Here is a 14,883-nt window from a genome sequence, read left to right on the forward strand (position 1 = left end):
GACGTCCTTTCCCGAACCCAAATACGTCGCACAGCTGAAAGATGGTCATGGAGTGGAACTGCCTGTTCACAATGAAGGAGAACATCGCCTTATCAGCAACTGGGTTGTCCTCGTCAGGATGGTAGAGGCGGGCTGAAGCGAGGAACTGCTTGGTCAAGTCAGCATAGCAATCACAGTGGAGATCGAAGATGTATCCCAGGCCAATCTTCTCGAACAAGGCTTCAATATCCTCGGTTATCCCCAATGCATCTGTAGTGTCTCTGTGAGCGAAGCGCGACGGACATATTTCCACTCCCCTCATCTGCTCATAGAAATCATCATCATGTATATCCCACTGCTGGGTTATCTCTCGATTCGCAGGATGAGACCTATCCGTCTTTCGGAACTTGCCCTTTGTGCTGAGCCTACCAGTCTGTACCGAGGAACCCCCACGCTCACCCTGTTTCTTCTGTCTCTTAGGCATTATCTGCAAAATTAATTCATCAAAACCCAAGTAAGAGACAAATTGAAAAACACTCTTATAAAATCAATTCTGATCAATCCCCTAAACATTTTAAAATTTAGCACACATCTCTTCTCTAAACTCAAAATAACACATCACACTCCATTCCAATTTTCGTTTTTCAATTAAACTTGAAATTTTTTTTTTTTTTTTTTTTTTTTAAGCAAAATCGCAATTCATCCTACAAATTGGCAATCTAGGTAACCCATGAGTATAATCATCACAAATAAACCATCCTAGATGCTATTCCATTTAGAATTCGGAGATTCCCCTAAATCCAACCCTAGGGCGATTTTTGATTCTAAAATTAGAGAGTCATACCTGTGTCTTGATGAAAACTGATGGTAGAAATGGATAGAGCTTGAAAAACTAATGAGTTTAGCACCAAGAATTACAAAAATCGGTTGAGATATGATGAAAATCGATTTGCTTGTTCTTTAGAGGTTTGAGAGAGTTTGAGAGGAGAGGAAGATGAAATTATGAGTGTTTTGATCTGATTTTCGCGAGTTGGTTGTTTGTATGGGTGTTTCCCGGTTTAAATTGAGTGAAATCAAACCGGTCATGCCTTACCTTGGATCGACCGATCCTATACGAATGGATCGACCGATCCTTCATTGGATCGACCGCTCTTAGTGTTCAGGATCGACCGATCTGTGACATGGATCGACCGCTCTTCGAATTGTGGATCGATCGATCTATGCCTGATCGTGATACATGCCTAAAAATCATCTAAAAACACAACCAAAAATCAATTCACACAAGAAAACATAATCACAAAAGAGAAAGAAAATCAAACCATGTGGGTTGCCTCCCAGTCAGCGCTTGTTTAAAGTCGCGAGCCTGACTATTTTGTTGTCCTTAGGCGAGATCGGGTTCCGATAAAGGAATGTTGGTTCCTTCTTCGGGTTTTGCATCTGTGAAGTAAGGTTTTAGCCTCTGCCCATTGACGGTGAATTTCCTCCCATTGTCTTCCAAAACAACAGCTCCATAAGGTCTAACATCTGTGATGGTGAAAGGTCCGGACCAACGAGACTTAAGCTTTCCAGGAAATAGCTTGAGTCTAGAGTTGAACAGAAGGACTTTGTCTCCAGCAGCGAAGTCTCTCGGGATTATCTTTCTGTCATGCCATGCCTTAGTTCTTTCCTTGTAGATTTTGGTGTTCTCATAGGCGTTCAACCGAATCTCGTCCAGCTCGTTCAACTGAACCATCCTCCTTTCTGCTGCGGTTTTAATGTCGAAGTTCATCAACTTCGTTGCCCAAAAACCACTGTACTCCAATTCCACAGGTAGGTGACAAGACTTTCCATAGACCAGATTAAAAGGAGTGGTGCCCAAGGGAGTCTTGTAGGCGGTTCTATACGCCCATAAGGCGTCATCAAGCTTCACAGCCCAGTCTTTCCTTGTTTTGCCTACAGCCTTCTCCAAAATCCCCTTGATTTCTCGGTTCGATATTTCAACCTGCCCACTTGTCTGAGGATGATAAGGTGTAGCTACCTTATGCTTTACTCCATGTTTCTTCAGCAGTTTATCGAACGTCTTGTTGATGAAGTGAGAGCCTCCATCACTAATAACCACTCTCGGGATCCCGAATCTTGGAAAAATGACTGTCTTGAACATTTTCTTGACAACACTAGAGTCATTTGTCTTGCTGGCTACTGCTTCCACCCACTTGGAGACATAATCAACCGCAACCAAGATGTACTCATTTCCATAAGAAGATGGGAAAGGGCCCATAAAATCAATTCCCCATACATCAAAAACTTCAACTTCAAGGATGAAATTTTGGGGCATCTCATTTCTCTTACTGATGTTACCCTTCCGCTGACATGCATCACACTTTGAGACAAACTCATGGGCGTCTCTGAAAAGTGTAGGCCACCAGTAACCAGCCTGCAGGACCTTAGAAACCGTCTTGAATGTTGCAAAATGGCCTGCGTATTCTGAACTGTGGCAGTGGAAAAGAATCCCTTGCATCTCATTCTCCAGAACGCATCTCCTGAATAAACCATCTGAGCATCTCTTGTAGAGGAAGGGATCATCCCAGTAGTAGTGGTTCACATCTCTCATGAACTTCTTCCTCTCATATCCCTTCAGGTTCGGTGGTTCAATTCCAGCACATAGGTAGTTTGCAAAGTCTGCAAACCATGGGAGATCATCCTGAATTTGTCTCATGGCACAGCAATCAGCCTGATCCAAATACTCATCCTCCAGCAAGGTGATCACATAGACATTCTCCTCGGGTAATGTATCATCCAGTGGTGTTTCAGCTTCCACTCTCATTCGGGAAAGATGATCTGCCACTCCATTTTCTGCTCCTCTCTTGTCTCTGATCTCAATATCAAACTCCTGTAGGAGTAAGATCCACCTTAAGAGTCTCGGTTTAGCATCTTTTTTCGTCATCAGGTACTTCAAGGCTGCATGATCTGTGTGCACAATTACTTTCGAGCCCACCAAATAGGACCTGAACTTCTCGAAAGCATAAACTACTGCCAGCAACTCCTTCTCAGTGGTAGCATACTTGATTTGAGCATCATCAAGCGTTCGGCTGGCATAATAGATCACATGGAGTTTCTTGTCTTTTCTCTGCCCCAAAACAGCTCCAATCGCGTAATCACTTGCGTCACACATTATTTCAAATGGCAAGTCCCAATCTGGTGGCTGCACAATGGGAGCACTGACTAGAGACTTCTTGAGAATCTGAAACGCAGCGAGGCAGTCAGCATCAAAAACAAACTTCGCTTCTTTGCACAGCAGACGGGTGAGTGGCCTCGCTATCATAGAGAAGTCTTTGATAAACCTCCTGTAGAAACCGGCATGTCCCAGAAAACTCCGAATATCCCTCACTGTCCTGGGAGGCTGTAGGCTGGTCATAACTTCAATCTTTGCTTTGTCAACCTCGATACCCTGCTCTGATATCCTGTGACCCAAAACAATGCCATCTTTCACCATGAAATGACACTTCTCCCAATTTAACACCAAGTTCTTCTCCTCACATCTTTCCAGCACCTTGCACAGATTAGCAAGGCAGTCGCTAAATGAAGAACCGTAGACTGAGAAATCGTCCATAAAAACCTCCATAATGTCCTCAATAAGATCAGTAAAGATCGACATCATGCATCTCTGGAAAGTTGCAGGAGCATTGCACAATCCGAAGGGCATTCTCCTGTAGGCAAAAGTACCGTATGGGCAGGTGAATGTTGTCTTCTCTTGGTCGTCTGGATGAATGGGTATCTGAAAGAACCCGGAGTAGCCATCGAGAAAACAGTAGTAGGGGTGGTTGGCTAGTCTTTCCAGCATCTGGTCAATGAAAGGAAGTGGGAAGTGGTCCTTCCTTGTGGCTGAGTTTAGCTTCCTGTAGTCAATGCACATCCTATGCCCTGTGACTGTTCTGGTAGGAATCAGCTCATCCTTCTCATTTGTGATGACAGTGATGCCACCCTTCTTAGGAACCACATGAACCGGGCTCACCCAAGTGCTGTCTGAAATTGGGTAGATCACCCCTGCACTCAACAGCTTTAGAATCTCCTTTTTCACAACTTCCATCAGTTTGGGATTCAGTCTTCGCTGGTGCTCTATGGACGTCTTTGACTCATCCTCCAAGTGAATCTTGTGCATGCAAAGATCTGGAGAAATACCTGTAATATCATCCAAAGAGTACCCCAATGCTTTTCTATACTTTCGCAATTTTGAAAGAAGCAAAGCGGTCTCCACATTATTCAGGTTAGCACAAATAATAACAGGATATGTGGAATTCGGTCCCAAGAATGCATACCTCAGCCCAGCTGGGAGGGCTTTAAGTTCCACCTTTGGAGCATTCTCCTCACTCCAATCTGGTTGGGAGGATGACGGTTTGACGGTTTTATCGGTGCCTGAGTCTTCAAGGCTGACATAGGCGACATGCTTCTCAATCGGTGAGGCTGAATCCAAAATCTCAGAAAATCCAACCACTTCTTGGTTCATGAACCCGAACTCACTCTCCCTTTGGGTCAATGCGACTTGTAGAGGATCATCAGTGTGCAACTCTTCATCCATTTCCTCCACCAGTTCAGTCAATGTATCAACCCAGAAAGTCTGTCCATCAATAGTCGGATTTTTCAGCACCTTCTCCACATTGTATCTCATCGCCATGTCTCCTAGACGTAAGTCTATATGCCCATTCTGTACATCAATCATGGCTCCAGCAGTAGCTAAAAACGGTCTGCCCAAAATGAGAGGATCTTTAGGTTCCTCTTCCAGCTCCAGAACTACAAAATCGGTAAGCACGTATCCCTTTCCAACACCAACAGGGATGTTCTCTAGTACACCGACTGGTCTTCGCACTGATCGGTCAGCAAGGACCAAGGAGATCCTTGTAGGTTTGTAGTTCGTCATGCCTAGCCTCTCAGAGACAGAGAAAGGCATTAGGCTCACTCCTGAACCCAGATCGCAGAGACTCTTCTCAAAAGTAAGTGATCCAATGCGGCATGGTAGAACAAATGCTCCGGGATCTTCACGCTTTTTAGGCATGACATTTTGTAGAACTGCGCTACACTCCTCATTGAGCATCAACACACCCCGCTCTAGGCTCATCTTATCGGTAAGAATCTCCTTCATGTACCTTTTAAGAGAAGGTACCATCTTCACCGCTTCAACAAATGGCAATCTCACATGTAACTCCCCAACAAGGTTCTTTAGCTTCTCGTACTCACGTTCTTTGATCTTCTGCCTTGGTCTGGATGGGTATGGAGCCTTAGGAACATAAGCAGGAGGCGCCACATACACCTCTTCAGGTTCAGAGGAATTTGGCTTCGTCGACACGGGATCGGTCGATCCAGATGGACCGGATCGGTCGATCTCCTTTCCCTTGGATCGGTCGATCTGTTCTTGAGATCGGTCGATCTCTTTCTCTTTCGATTCCTCAATCGTTTTTCCACTCCTAAGTGTTATAGCATTCACAAACTCCTTGGGATTCGTCTCTGACTTCCCTGGTAGAAATCCAGGTGCTGTTCTGCTGCTGGAGGCGGTTTGAGCAACTTGCTTTTCCAAAACTTTCAAATGGGTGTTCAAAGCTTCGAACTTCCCATTAAGCTCTCCATACATGTTATCCACCTTGGTGTTTATCTCTGCAGTGCTATTCTTCTGACCTTCTAGCACCATTTGCAGCATCTTCTTAATTTCGTTATCCTGAGAAGGTTGTGACGAAGAGGCATTCTCTTGATTCTGGTAGTTGTTGAACTGCTGCCTTTGCTGAAATCCTGAGTTGCCCGAGTTGTTCCCCTGATATTGATTTCTGTTCTGATATCCTTGGTTGAACACACTCTGGTTCTGATTCTGGTTCTGCCTGTTTCCTGCCTGAGGGTAGGACTGATGTTGTGGATTCTCCACATTGTTGCTCCGGTAAGACAGATTATTTTGCTGATTTTGACTCCATCCAAGGTTCTGATTGTAGCCTCTGTTGTAGTTTCCTTGACCACCAATGTAGTTCACATCAGCTTGCATATCATCTGAATCATCACCAACAGTTTCTTGTGAGGAACGATAGCCTTGCTCCTCCACAAATTTCACAGATTTCTGATCTCTCTTGAGAAGCATCTCAATCTTGGCATTCAGCTCATCTATCTTCTTGGATTCATAACCAACACCCTTCTGGCTGGTGTCAAACCTTGACTTGCGGTTTGCTTTGCTGGATGACAGGTTGTTCAGCAAGGTGTAAGCTTCTTCAACAGTCTTGGTCATGAAATCACCATTACTTGCTGTGTCCATGGCATCTTGACTCTCTTCATGAACTCCATTATAGAAAATGTTCAGCAAACTCACATCAGTGTAGCCATGGTGAGGGCAGTCCTGTGTGTACTCCTTGAAACGCTCCCAAGCCTCATGAAAGCTTTCTGAATCAAGCTGCTGAAAGCTTCCAATTCTGCTTCTCAGATATGTGGACCTTGACTTGGTGAAGAAATGCTGTAGAAAAGCAGCTCTTGTCTCTTCCCATGTAGTAAGAGATCCTGGAGGGATGGACTTTAACCATCTGATAGCTTTATCAGCTAAGGAAAACGGGAACAACCTGCATTTCAAAGCGCCTTGAGGAACTCCATTATGTCTGCTGGTGTCACAGACTCGCTCAAAATGCTCCAAGTGATACATCGGGTCCTCAGACGGGTTTCCATGAAACGGATTTTTCTCCACCAAATTAATGAGACCAGTCTTGATCTCAAAGTCTCTTCTCTCAATGGGAGGTGGGCGAATCCCAGAACGATCGGCATAGAATGCATCTGGTGTATCATAATGTGCAAGCGTCATCCTAGGCATGCCATAGTCTCCAGCCTGTTGTCTTGCAGCTACACCAGCCTGCTGATTATCACCAGCATTGTTGCCTTCTCGTTCATTTACAGGAATTGGATTTTGCGGGTTGTCCTGAAATTGGTCTTCTTGGTGTTCAGCCATTTCAACCTCTTCAGCGGACTCAAGTCTTTTCTTTTTCACTTGTCTCTCTAGGCGGCCGAGCTCTAACTCCAAAGGTATTAAATTCGATGATCCTTTGCTTCTAGTATGAAATCCGCTCATTCACCTGAAAACACAAACAGAAAGAGAAAGACAGAAACATTAGACAAAAAAAAAAAAATGCTATAGTCTTAAACTGATCATTAACTCTAGGGTGACCAAATGGTCCCCGGCAACGGCGCCAAAAACTTGATGTCTCGAGTTTTAACCCGATTATCTAACTGCAAGTGCACAGTAAAGTACGCAGTAGTAATACGGGATCGAATCCACAGGGACCGATGATCACACGTAGAGTTGCAGACAAGTTAATAGCTACAGCGAATCAAGATATATTTTTGATGGTTTTTATTTAATTTTCTCTAGTGTCACAAAGCATAAACAAGCATGTAAAAAGATGATTTAAACGATTTGAAAACTATTTTAAAACAAACGTTGGGCATTGGGAATTCTCAGGGATTTCTTTTTAATCAAGATACAATTAATGGAAGACACAGGGATATATTAAGAACCGTCTAGAACTCAAACACGATATTAGAATTAACCTACTTCCGTAGCGCTAATTCTCTATGTTATAGAAATCTCCACACTAACTTCCGCTGAGTTTCAATTTCTAAACAAGCATTAAGAACAGGTTCAATATGTTCACAAAGCGCAATAACATCAACTTCCGAGGGTTAAGGACACTTTGCTCATCTAAAGTATTTTCGGAAGTTCAAACAATCACTTTCGGTGCATCAAACAATCTGAAATCATGAACTAAGTGATCAATTCAGTTCAAGCAGTAAGAAATCCATTAGATGAAGAACCAAAACGTAATCCCTTAGTCTACACACGTTTTATGGATCAAAACATCAAGAAATCCCCTATGAGAACCCCTAAACCCAACTAGATGACTACTCACACATAACTAAGCAAGAACAAAACGATTTTGATGAAGAAAACATGATAAGATTGTATTAAAACAGAGTAAAGGTTCAGAAGATCTTCTCCAAATGGTTTTGAGATGAACTCCTTTACAAATCTTCACAAATCACACCAAAACAAGTACAAAACACTCAAATCTTCTCTCTAGAACTTGTAAATCTCCTCCTTGGTCGCCCCTGGTCTTTTCTGAGTCTCAAAGGTCGAGTTTTTTTTCTGAATTATTGAGGGGAGTGGGTAAAAAGGAGTGAAAAGCTCGTGTGTGCGTGTGGAGCCCGTAGCGCCTGAGATCGGTCGATCCACATGGCCCGGATCGGTCGATCTCGTGTATGAAAGCCTAGGATCGGTCGATCCACATATCCCGGATCGGTCGATCTAGTGCTCTGTGCGATCAATACTTCATTCGGTCCATTGTTCGGTCCATCTTGCTTCTGAATAAATCCCGAATGCGTTCTTTTCTTTCAAGCTATCTAGTAACCTGCATATTACACTTAAGAACACCAAAACGCATCAAATAGACCAAAACATTAATTAAAACCGACCATTTAATTGCTCCAAAACGAGTTTAAAACCGTTAAAAACACGGAATATCACAAACCCGTGATGTTTTACGTCTCTTGCGTTGAGCTTGAGCTGATTCCCCAGAATGAGTTTCACTTTGCTGTTCTTCTAGTTGTGTAGCTTCCAAATTTATCTCAGCGAGAGCATCTTCTTCATTCATGTCTATAAACTCATCCATCCTGTAATTAAAAGCATATAAATCCTCCAGAACTCTATAAACATAAAGAACTCTATAAATATAAATCCTCCAAATCACAATAAAACTAACATTTAGATTTTACTTTTAGACTTTTACATATTTAGCTTTGCACTATATATATATATATATATGATTACTACATATTGAGATGATTCACAAAGCCAAATGGGTTTTCAGAAACGGAATCAAATTCAAAAACAAATCAAATTCAAAAACAAATCAAATTCAAAAACGGAAGGAGAAGAGAGACGTTATCGTTATCGGGTCGGGTGGAGATAAAGAGTCCTCTGTTCGATTCTGAAGATCAGCCAAGACGTTGGGCAGCTCGCCGGAGAATTTGTTGAAGGAGATGTTCAGTGAGACGAGGTTCTGAAGATCAGCCAAGAGCCCAAGACGTTTAGGTTTCCGGCGAGTTTGTTGTGAGAGATGTCGAGAGTTCCGAGATTGACGAGGCTAGAGAACCGCGACGGGATTGCTCCGGCGAAGGAGTTGCAGCTCAGGTTCAGAGATATCGCGAGGGTCGGGATACGGCCTATCTCGTCAGAGATATCGCGAGGGTTAAACGGAAGAGAAGATGAAAATGGAAAAAAAAAACTAAAGGCCCTTAAAGAAACCAAACGACAACGTTTAAAAAAAAACATTAGTGGGTTAAACGGGTTCCCGTTTATTTTAGCAAAAACCCATTTAATAAATGGGTCTCAAGTGGGTTACACATTTAAAACCCGACTAGCTTAATGGGTCTAAATGGGCATTTATTTTTTTCAGAACCCATTAAAAGCCCGCGAACCTAAACCCATCTTAAATAAATGCCCATTTAGACCCATTAAATAAATCCGACTAGCTTAATGGGTCTAAATGGGCATTTTTCGTACATGTCTCTTTAACTAATTTAGGTTTGCGGGCTTTTATCTAAATGAAAGAGTAACTGATAAATGCCCATTTAGACCCATTAAATAAATGCCCATTTAGAACCCATTAAAAGCCCGCGAACCTAAATTAGCTAAAGAGTCTTTATTTTCCACTATACAATCATTCTCTCCGCTGTTTCATCTGTTGCAAGTTATCATGTAATTAAACTCATTATCTGTTGCAACTTATCATGTAATTAAACTCATTATCTGTGTTGCAAGTTATCATGTAATTAAACTCATTACATCTGTTGCAAGTTATCATGTAATTAATAAGCTTATAAGCCAAACCGGTGGAAGAGTGAGGTTCTTGAACTATTCATCGGTCCACTTATAATGGATCATTCTGAATTATGTTTCAAGCCAAGTGCATTGACTACAAATGTATTAGCGACTAAAGACATAAGGGACAAACCTTGCAACATAATAGAGAAGACCAAACATAAACACAACTGATGTTTTAATAATCACTAATACGAACCTAATAGCTAAAAAAAAAATATCAAGTGTTAGGGAAATTTATGGACGTCAAAACATCACACATTAGAGAAAACATTTATTCTCAGCATAACATCTAATCACAAATAAATTCAAAACAGAGGGTTGGAGTGAAGAGGATGTGATCAGATAAAACTGATACGTTAGATGCCATATCAGTTATTCTTTCATTTAGCTAAAGAGACATGTACGAAAAAGTATCTAATTTTTCTGGATACTCAGATTAGAAACAGAGTCCTCTGTTTTCTTACGTGAGATGTAAGGACATGATTACACTGTCCATTTTTTTGTACAACGACCTTATAAAATAAACTTTATGATGTTGAAGGCTTTGAATGGAAGGGTGGGACAAAGACAGTTCTCCCACACATAGAACTGTCTTTGCAACATAATAGAGAAGACCAAACATAAACACAACTGATGTTTTAATAATCACTAATACGAACCTAATAGCTCAAAAAAAAATATCAAGTGTTAGGGAAATTTATGGACGTCAAAACATCACACATTAGAGAAAACATTTATTCTCAGCATAACATCTAATCACAAATAAATTCAAAACAGAGGGTTGGAGTGAAGAGGATGTGATCAGATAAAACTGATACGTTAGATGCCATATCAGTTATTCTTTCATTTAGCTAAAGAGACATGTACGAAAAAGTATCTAATTTTTCTGGATACTCAGATTAGAAACAGAGTCCTCTGTTTTCTTACGTGAGATGTAAGGACATGATTACACTGTCCATTTTTTTGTACAACGACCTTATAAAATAAACTTTATGATGTTGAAGGCTTTGAATGGAAGGGTGGGACAAAGACAGTTCTCGCACCCATAGAACTCTTCTCCACTAAAATCACCTTTCATTCTTCTTTTTGTTTCTAAAAAGCAGTTAGCTAGAGATCTGCATATGTCTATTTTTCTTGTAATGACATGATTACATTGTCCATTTTTTTTTACAAGAACGTTATAAAATAAACTTTTATGATGTTTAAGGCTTTGAATGGAAGAGTGAGACAAAGACAGTTCTCCCACACATGCAGTTCTCCCATACATAAATCACCATTCACTATTTTCTGTTTCTAAAAGGCAGTTAGTAGAAAATCTGCATTAAATCTGCATGCAGTTAAATATTTTTTTTGTCTTTTTGTGGGAAAATCGAGAGATCTGCATGCAGATTTCACCCGCTAACATTTTTCTCACCCGCTAACACTTGGTGGTGTTGATCTGCTTTTTTTTTTTTGCTGATAAATGATTTAGTTACAAATACTTAATTTAAATATATATTTATCTGTTTTTATAAATAATATTTTCATTTTATTTTACTTACCACTTTAACAATACAAAACTATCATTATTTACTTATATTTCTTTTATTTTTCATATAGTTTTTACATTTATTTAAATTGTTATATTTATATAATATGTGTTTAATTATAATATGTATTATGCAAATATATAGTAATATAGTTTAAATATATATACTAGTAGAATAGATTCATATTTCATATTCTAATGTCTTTTGTATTTTGATTTTAAAATTGTAGTAACATGTATTTCGCTAAATTCTAATGTTTTATATTTTAATTTCGTTAAAACTGTAATTTATTATTATATTTATATATGATATGTTTTGATATATTTCACAGTAATTTTTATTATTTAAATATATATTCTTCTTTATTCAAACTGTTTTTACCATTTAAACCTATAATAATTGTTTGATCTATTTGAACTGCATTTCTCACGCATGATCTGCACTTGTCCCACTTGATCCGCACAAACTGTTTGATCTACGCCGCTTGAACTGCTTTTACCATTCGAAGCCTAATTTGTAATCAAATTATAAAGTATATTGCTTCTCATATGTCCCACATACTCCACCTGTTTCACAAAATAGATTTTTAATGTTTTCACACATATTAAGAAAACACATTAAATCACTATAATAAATGTATCATTTTCTGTAATTTTCAATTTTCAATAATTTTCAATCAATAAAAAAATTAATTAATTTTTTTGAAGATCACAACTTTTTTCATAGAAAATACAAAAGTTTATCTCTGTGAAACAATTTTTTTTTTAACACATCTAATTTAATGAAACGGAAGGAGTACAATTTTTCTTATTTCATCATAAATGAGTTATTGTGATGGTTTGTATTAGGCTCAAGCTCAGTTTATGTTCCCTAAACAATAAGTAACCTCTTATTGGGAACCAGCGATGATGATTTAAAACGATTTGCTTTCCTCCCTAACGTAATTAAAATGTTTTGCACTCCTGATTATCTCTTCAAAGTTGAAGATACGAACTTGTATGTTAGCAGTACTGCAGTGTTTGACCTCTCTATGTACGTGACTTTGGAGGGTAATCTTTAGATTAGATCCTCTTGTTTTGGTTATAGATTTTGTTTGATTAATGGTTTCATTCTTTTCCTGCTCTTGTAGTATCACTGTTAAAAATCTTCATGGAAAATCAAGGTGAGAAGAAGTTCACTTGGGTGATAAAGAGTCTCTCCTCGTGGCTATCTTATATGTATCATTCTAACTCATTTTGATTCACTTTTCCTCTATTGTATTGATTTAAGTTACATGTGTTTAAATCCCTTTTTTTTCCTGTCGGTTTGTGTCATGTTTCTACTACCAAAAGATACTCGGACGCATCAGAGGAATCTGAAATTGAAAGCATGGATGTCAATGGCTTTCAAGTTCTTCCTTCACAGGTTTGAAACTTGAAAATGGTGCAAACTGCTTGTTAGTCTTCACTACACATGATCATTTGTTTTGTATTAGTAACCTTTTGTGTTCTGATGCTATATACATCTTTGCTCCATTCACAGGTAGAATCTGTAAGACTTATCTTTAAAAGACATCCAGACATTGCAGTAGAGTTCCGTGCAAAGAACCAACATCTGAGAAACGCATGCATGGATTTCCTGCTCAGCTTAATTGAAACGATGTGCCAATCACTCGAGGATCTCTCCAATGAAGATCTTGTGGAAGCAGACATTGCACTTACGTACTTGAAAGACGCTGGTTTTAAGGTGGATTGGTTGGAGAAAAAGCTGGATATAGTTAAAGACAAGAAGGAGAAAGAGCAGTCTAGTTTGGCTCGGCTTCAGGAAATGGTGGATAGTTTACTGAAACTGAAGCAACATTGTTCAGATCTGGATGCCCTAGTGGAGAAGGAACATGAAGAGTTGTCGGACACAAGAACTCCTATGTCATTCGATGATGTTGTTTGATTATTTGAGTTCTTAGACATTTTGTGTGTTTGTTGTCTTATTTTCTCCCTTGGTTTCAAAACAAGATGTTCTTTTGTTATGTAATTAAACTTGGCGTCATTTTGTGAAAATGTCTTTTGCCGTTACGGTCTATCTAAGCTTTGTCTACTAAATTTGTTGTATCTCTAAGTTTCTTGACGAGAAAGTAAACTACTTTGTGCCTGTAACACTGATCTTGGAAAGTTCTTAGAGCATGATTATCCTATAAACCCATTTGGGTTCTTAATTTTTTATTTTTTTTGTCTGATTAAATTAAAAAAAATTAAAAAGCGAACAAATCACGGACTGCCACGTGTCAGTGGGGCCCACAAACAGTGCAAGGAACCCACTTAAATCGGTTCTTATTTGGCCACTTTTATAACCGGTTTTTAGCATTTTTGTAGAGTCCATACACTAAAAACCCCACTCATCCACTGCGTTAAAGATGGCCGTAGCCTCTTTGAGTTATGAAAATCCTTCTACACATTTCCTCCGATCATTTGCATTCTTTGTAATATGGAACATTGCGTCGATATATTATTATTACAAACAGTATTAATTTATATGTTCTTTTTTTGAGAAAACTGTATTAATATGTTTAATCTATATTCTATTCCATTCATCATAAATTCAACACAGAACATATTAGAATTGTTAAAAGTAGAATAGTGGAACATATATGAAACGTTTGCACTATGAAGAAAACATGCACCGATAGCTACACTCGCTTAGTTCATGTTCCCTAAGTTAAGTAACATGCACCAATAGGGAACCTTGCTCAGTTCATTGAAGTATTATTGGGAACAAGGATGGAGCAAAAGCGATTTTATTTCCTTCTCAGCGTAATAAAAAACGTTTTGCATTTCCGATTTTTTTTCTATTTAGAGCATCTTTAATATAAACCTCTATATTTTCCTCTAAAATAGATATCTTTATTGTAGAGCTGAAAATGCTCCAATGTATACTTCTATTTTAGATGAACTCTATTATAGAGGAAAATATAGATGAAAATTATTTTTTGCCTCTATATTTAGACCATCTCCAACCCATCCCTATTTCTATCTCTATATTTTCCCCTAAAATAGAGAAACTCTATTATAGAGGTGAAAATGCTCCAATGTATGCCTCTATAATATAGTTTCTCTATTTATAGGAGAAAATTATAGAGATATGATATTTCTACCTCTAAATATAAAGGCAAAAATTAACTTTTCTCTATATTTTCTTCTAAAATAGATGAACTATATTATAGAGGTATACATTGGAGCATTTTCAACTCTATAATAGAGATTTCTATTTTAGAGGAAAATATAGAGAAAAATACATTGGAGATGCTCTTAGAGGTAGAGATATCATATCTCTATATTTTCCCCTGTAAATAGAGGAACTCTATTATAGAGACATACATTGGAGCATTTTCACTTCTATAATAGAGTTTCTTTATTTTAGGGGAAAATATAGAGATAGAAATATGAGTGGGTTGGAGATGGTATTAAAGCTGAAAACAAGAATGAAACTGTGTTCTTTTAGTGCTGCAGTGTTTGTGCTCTCAATATA

At 38.9% G+C, this 14,883-nt stretch overlaps 2 protein-coding genes and 1 non-coding gene across 3 annotated transcripts; 2 read left to right on the plus strand and 1 right to left on the minus strand.

Moving 5' to 3' along the window:
* Positions 1 to 1,567: 1,567 nt before the first annotated feature.
* LOC111205145 lies at positions 1,568 to 8,639 on the minus strand (the record flags this gene model as incomplete). The annotated part of the gene is made up of 4 exons (XM_048755781.1): positions 8,499 to 8,639; positions 3,428 to 3,673; positions 2,573 to 3,313; positions 1,568 to 2,254 (listed from the first exon to the last, which is right to left on the minus strand). Coding segments are annotated over exons 1-4 (1,815 nt in total), but the record flags the coding sequence as incomplete, so codon positions are not given.
* On the plus strand, positions 6,306 to 6,412 carry LOC125586692. Its single transcript, XR_007323228.1, has one exon. It is a non-coding gene; the product is annotated as a small nucleolar RNA R71 (small nucleolar RNA).
* A 447-nt stretch (positions 8,640 to 9,086) lies between the features above and the next one.
* Positions 9,087 to 13,308, plus strand: LOC106393144 (MATH domain and coiled-coil domain-containing protein At3g58430-like). The gene is made up of 3 exons (XM_022715472.2): positions 9,087 to 9,217; positions 12,714 to 12,786; positions 12,904 to 13,308. Exons 1-3 carry the CDS (start codon positions 9,087 to 9,089, stop codon positions 13,306 to 13,308), a joined length of 609 nt encoding a protein of 202 aa, XP_022571193.1.
* The last annotated feature ends 1,575 nt before the right edge of the window (positions 13,309 to 14,883 follow it).

Source organism: Brassica napus, chromosome C4 (assembly GCF_020379485.1).
Source record: "Brassica napus cultivar Da-Ae chromosome C4, Da-Ae, whole genome shotgun sequence".
Lineage (NCBI taxonomy): Eukaryota > Viridiplantae > Streptophyta > Magnoliopsida > Brassicales > Brassicaceae > Brassica > Brassica napus.

Excerpts from the sequence above, each read along its gene's own strand:
- LOC106393144 (XM_022715472.2), top strand. The coding sequence starts at position 9,087 with ATGTCGAGAGTTCCGAGATTGACGAGGCTAGAGAACCGCGACGGGATT. Across the intron at positions 9,218-12,713 it reads TCGTCAGAGATATCGCGAGG|ATACTCGGACGCATCAGAGG; the intron begins GTTAAACGGAAG and ends TACTACCAAAAG. Across the intron at positions 12,787-12,903 it reads TTCAAGTTCTTCCTTCACAG|GTAGAATCTGTAAGACTTAT; the intron begins GTTTGAAACTTG and ends CTCCATTCACAG.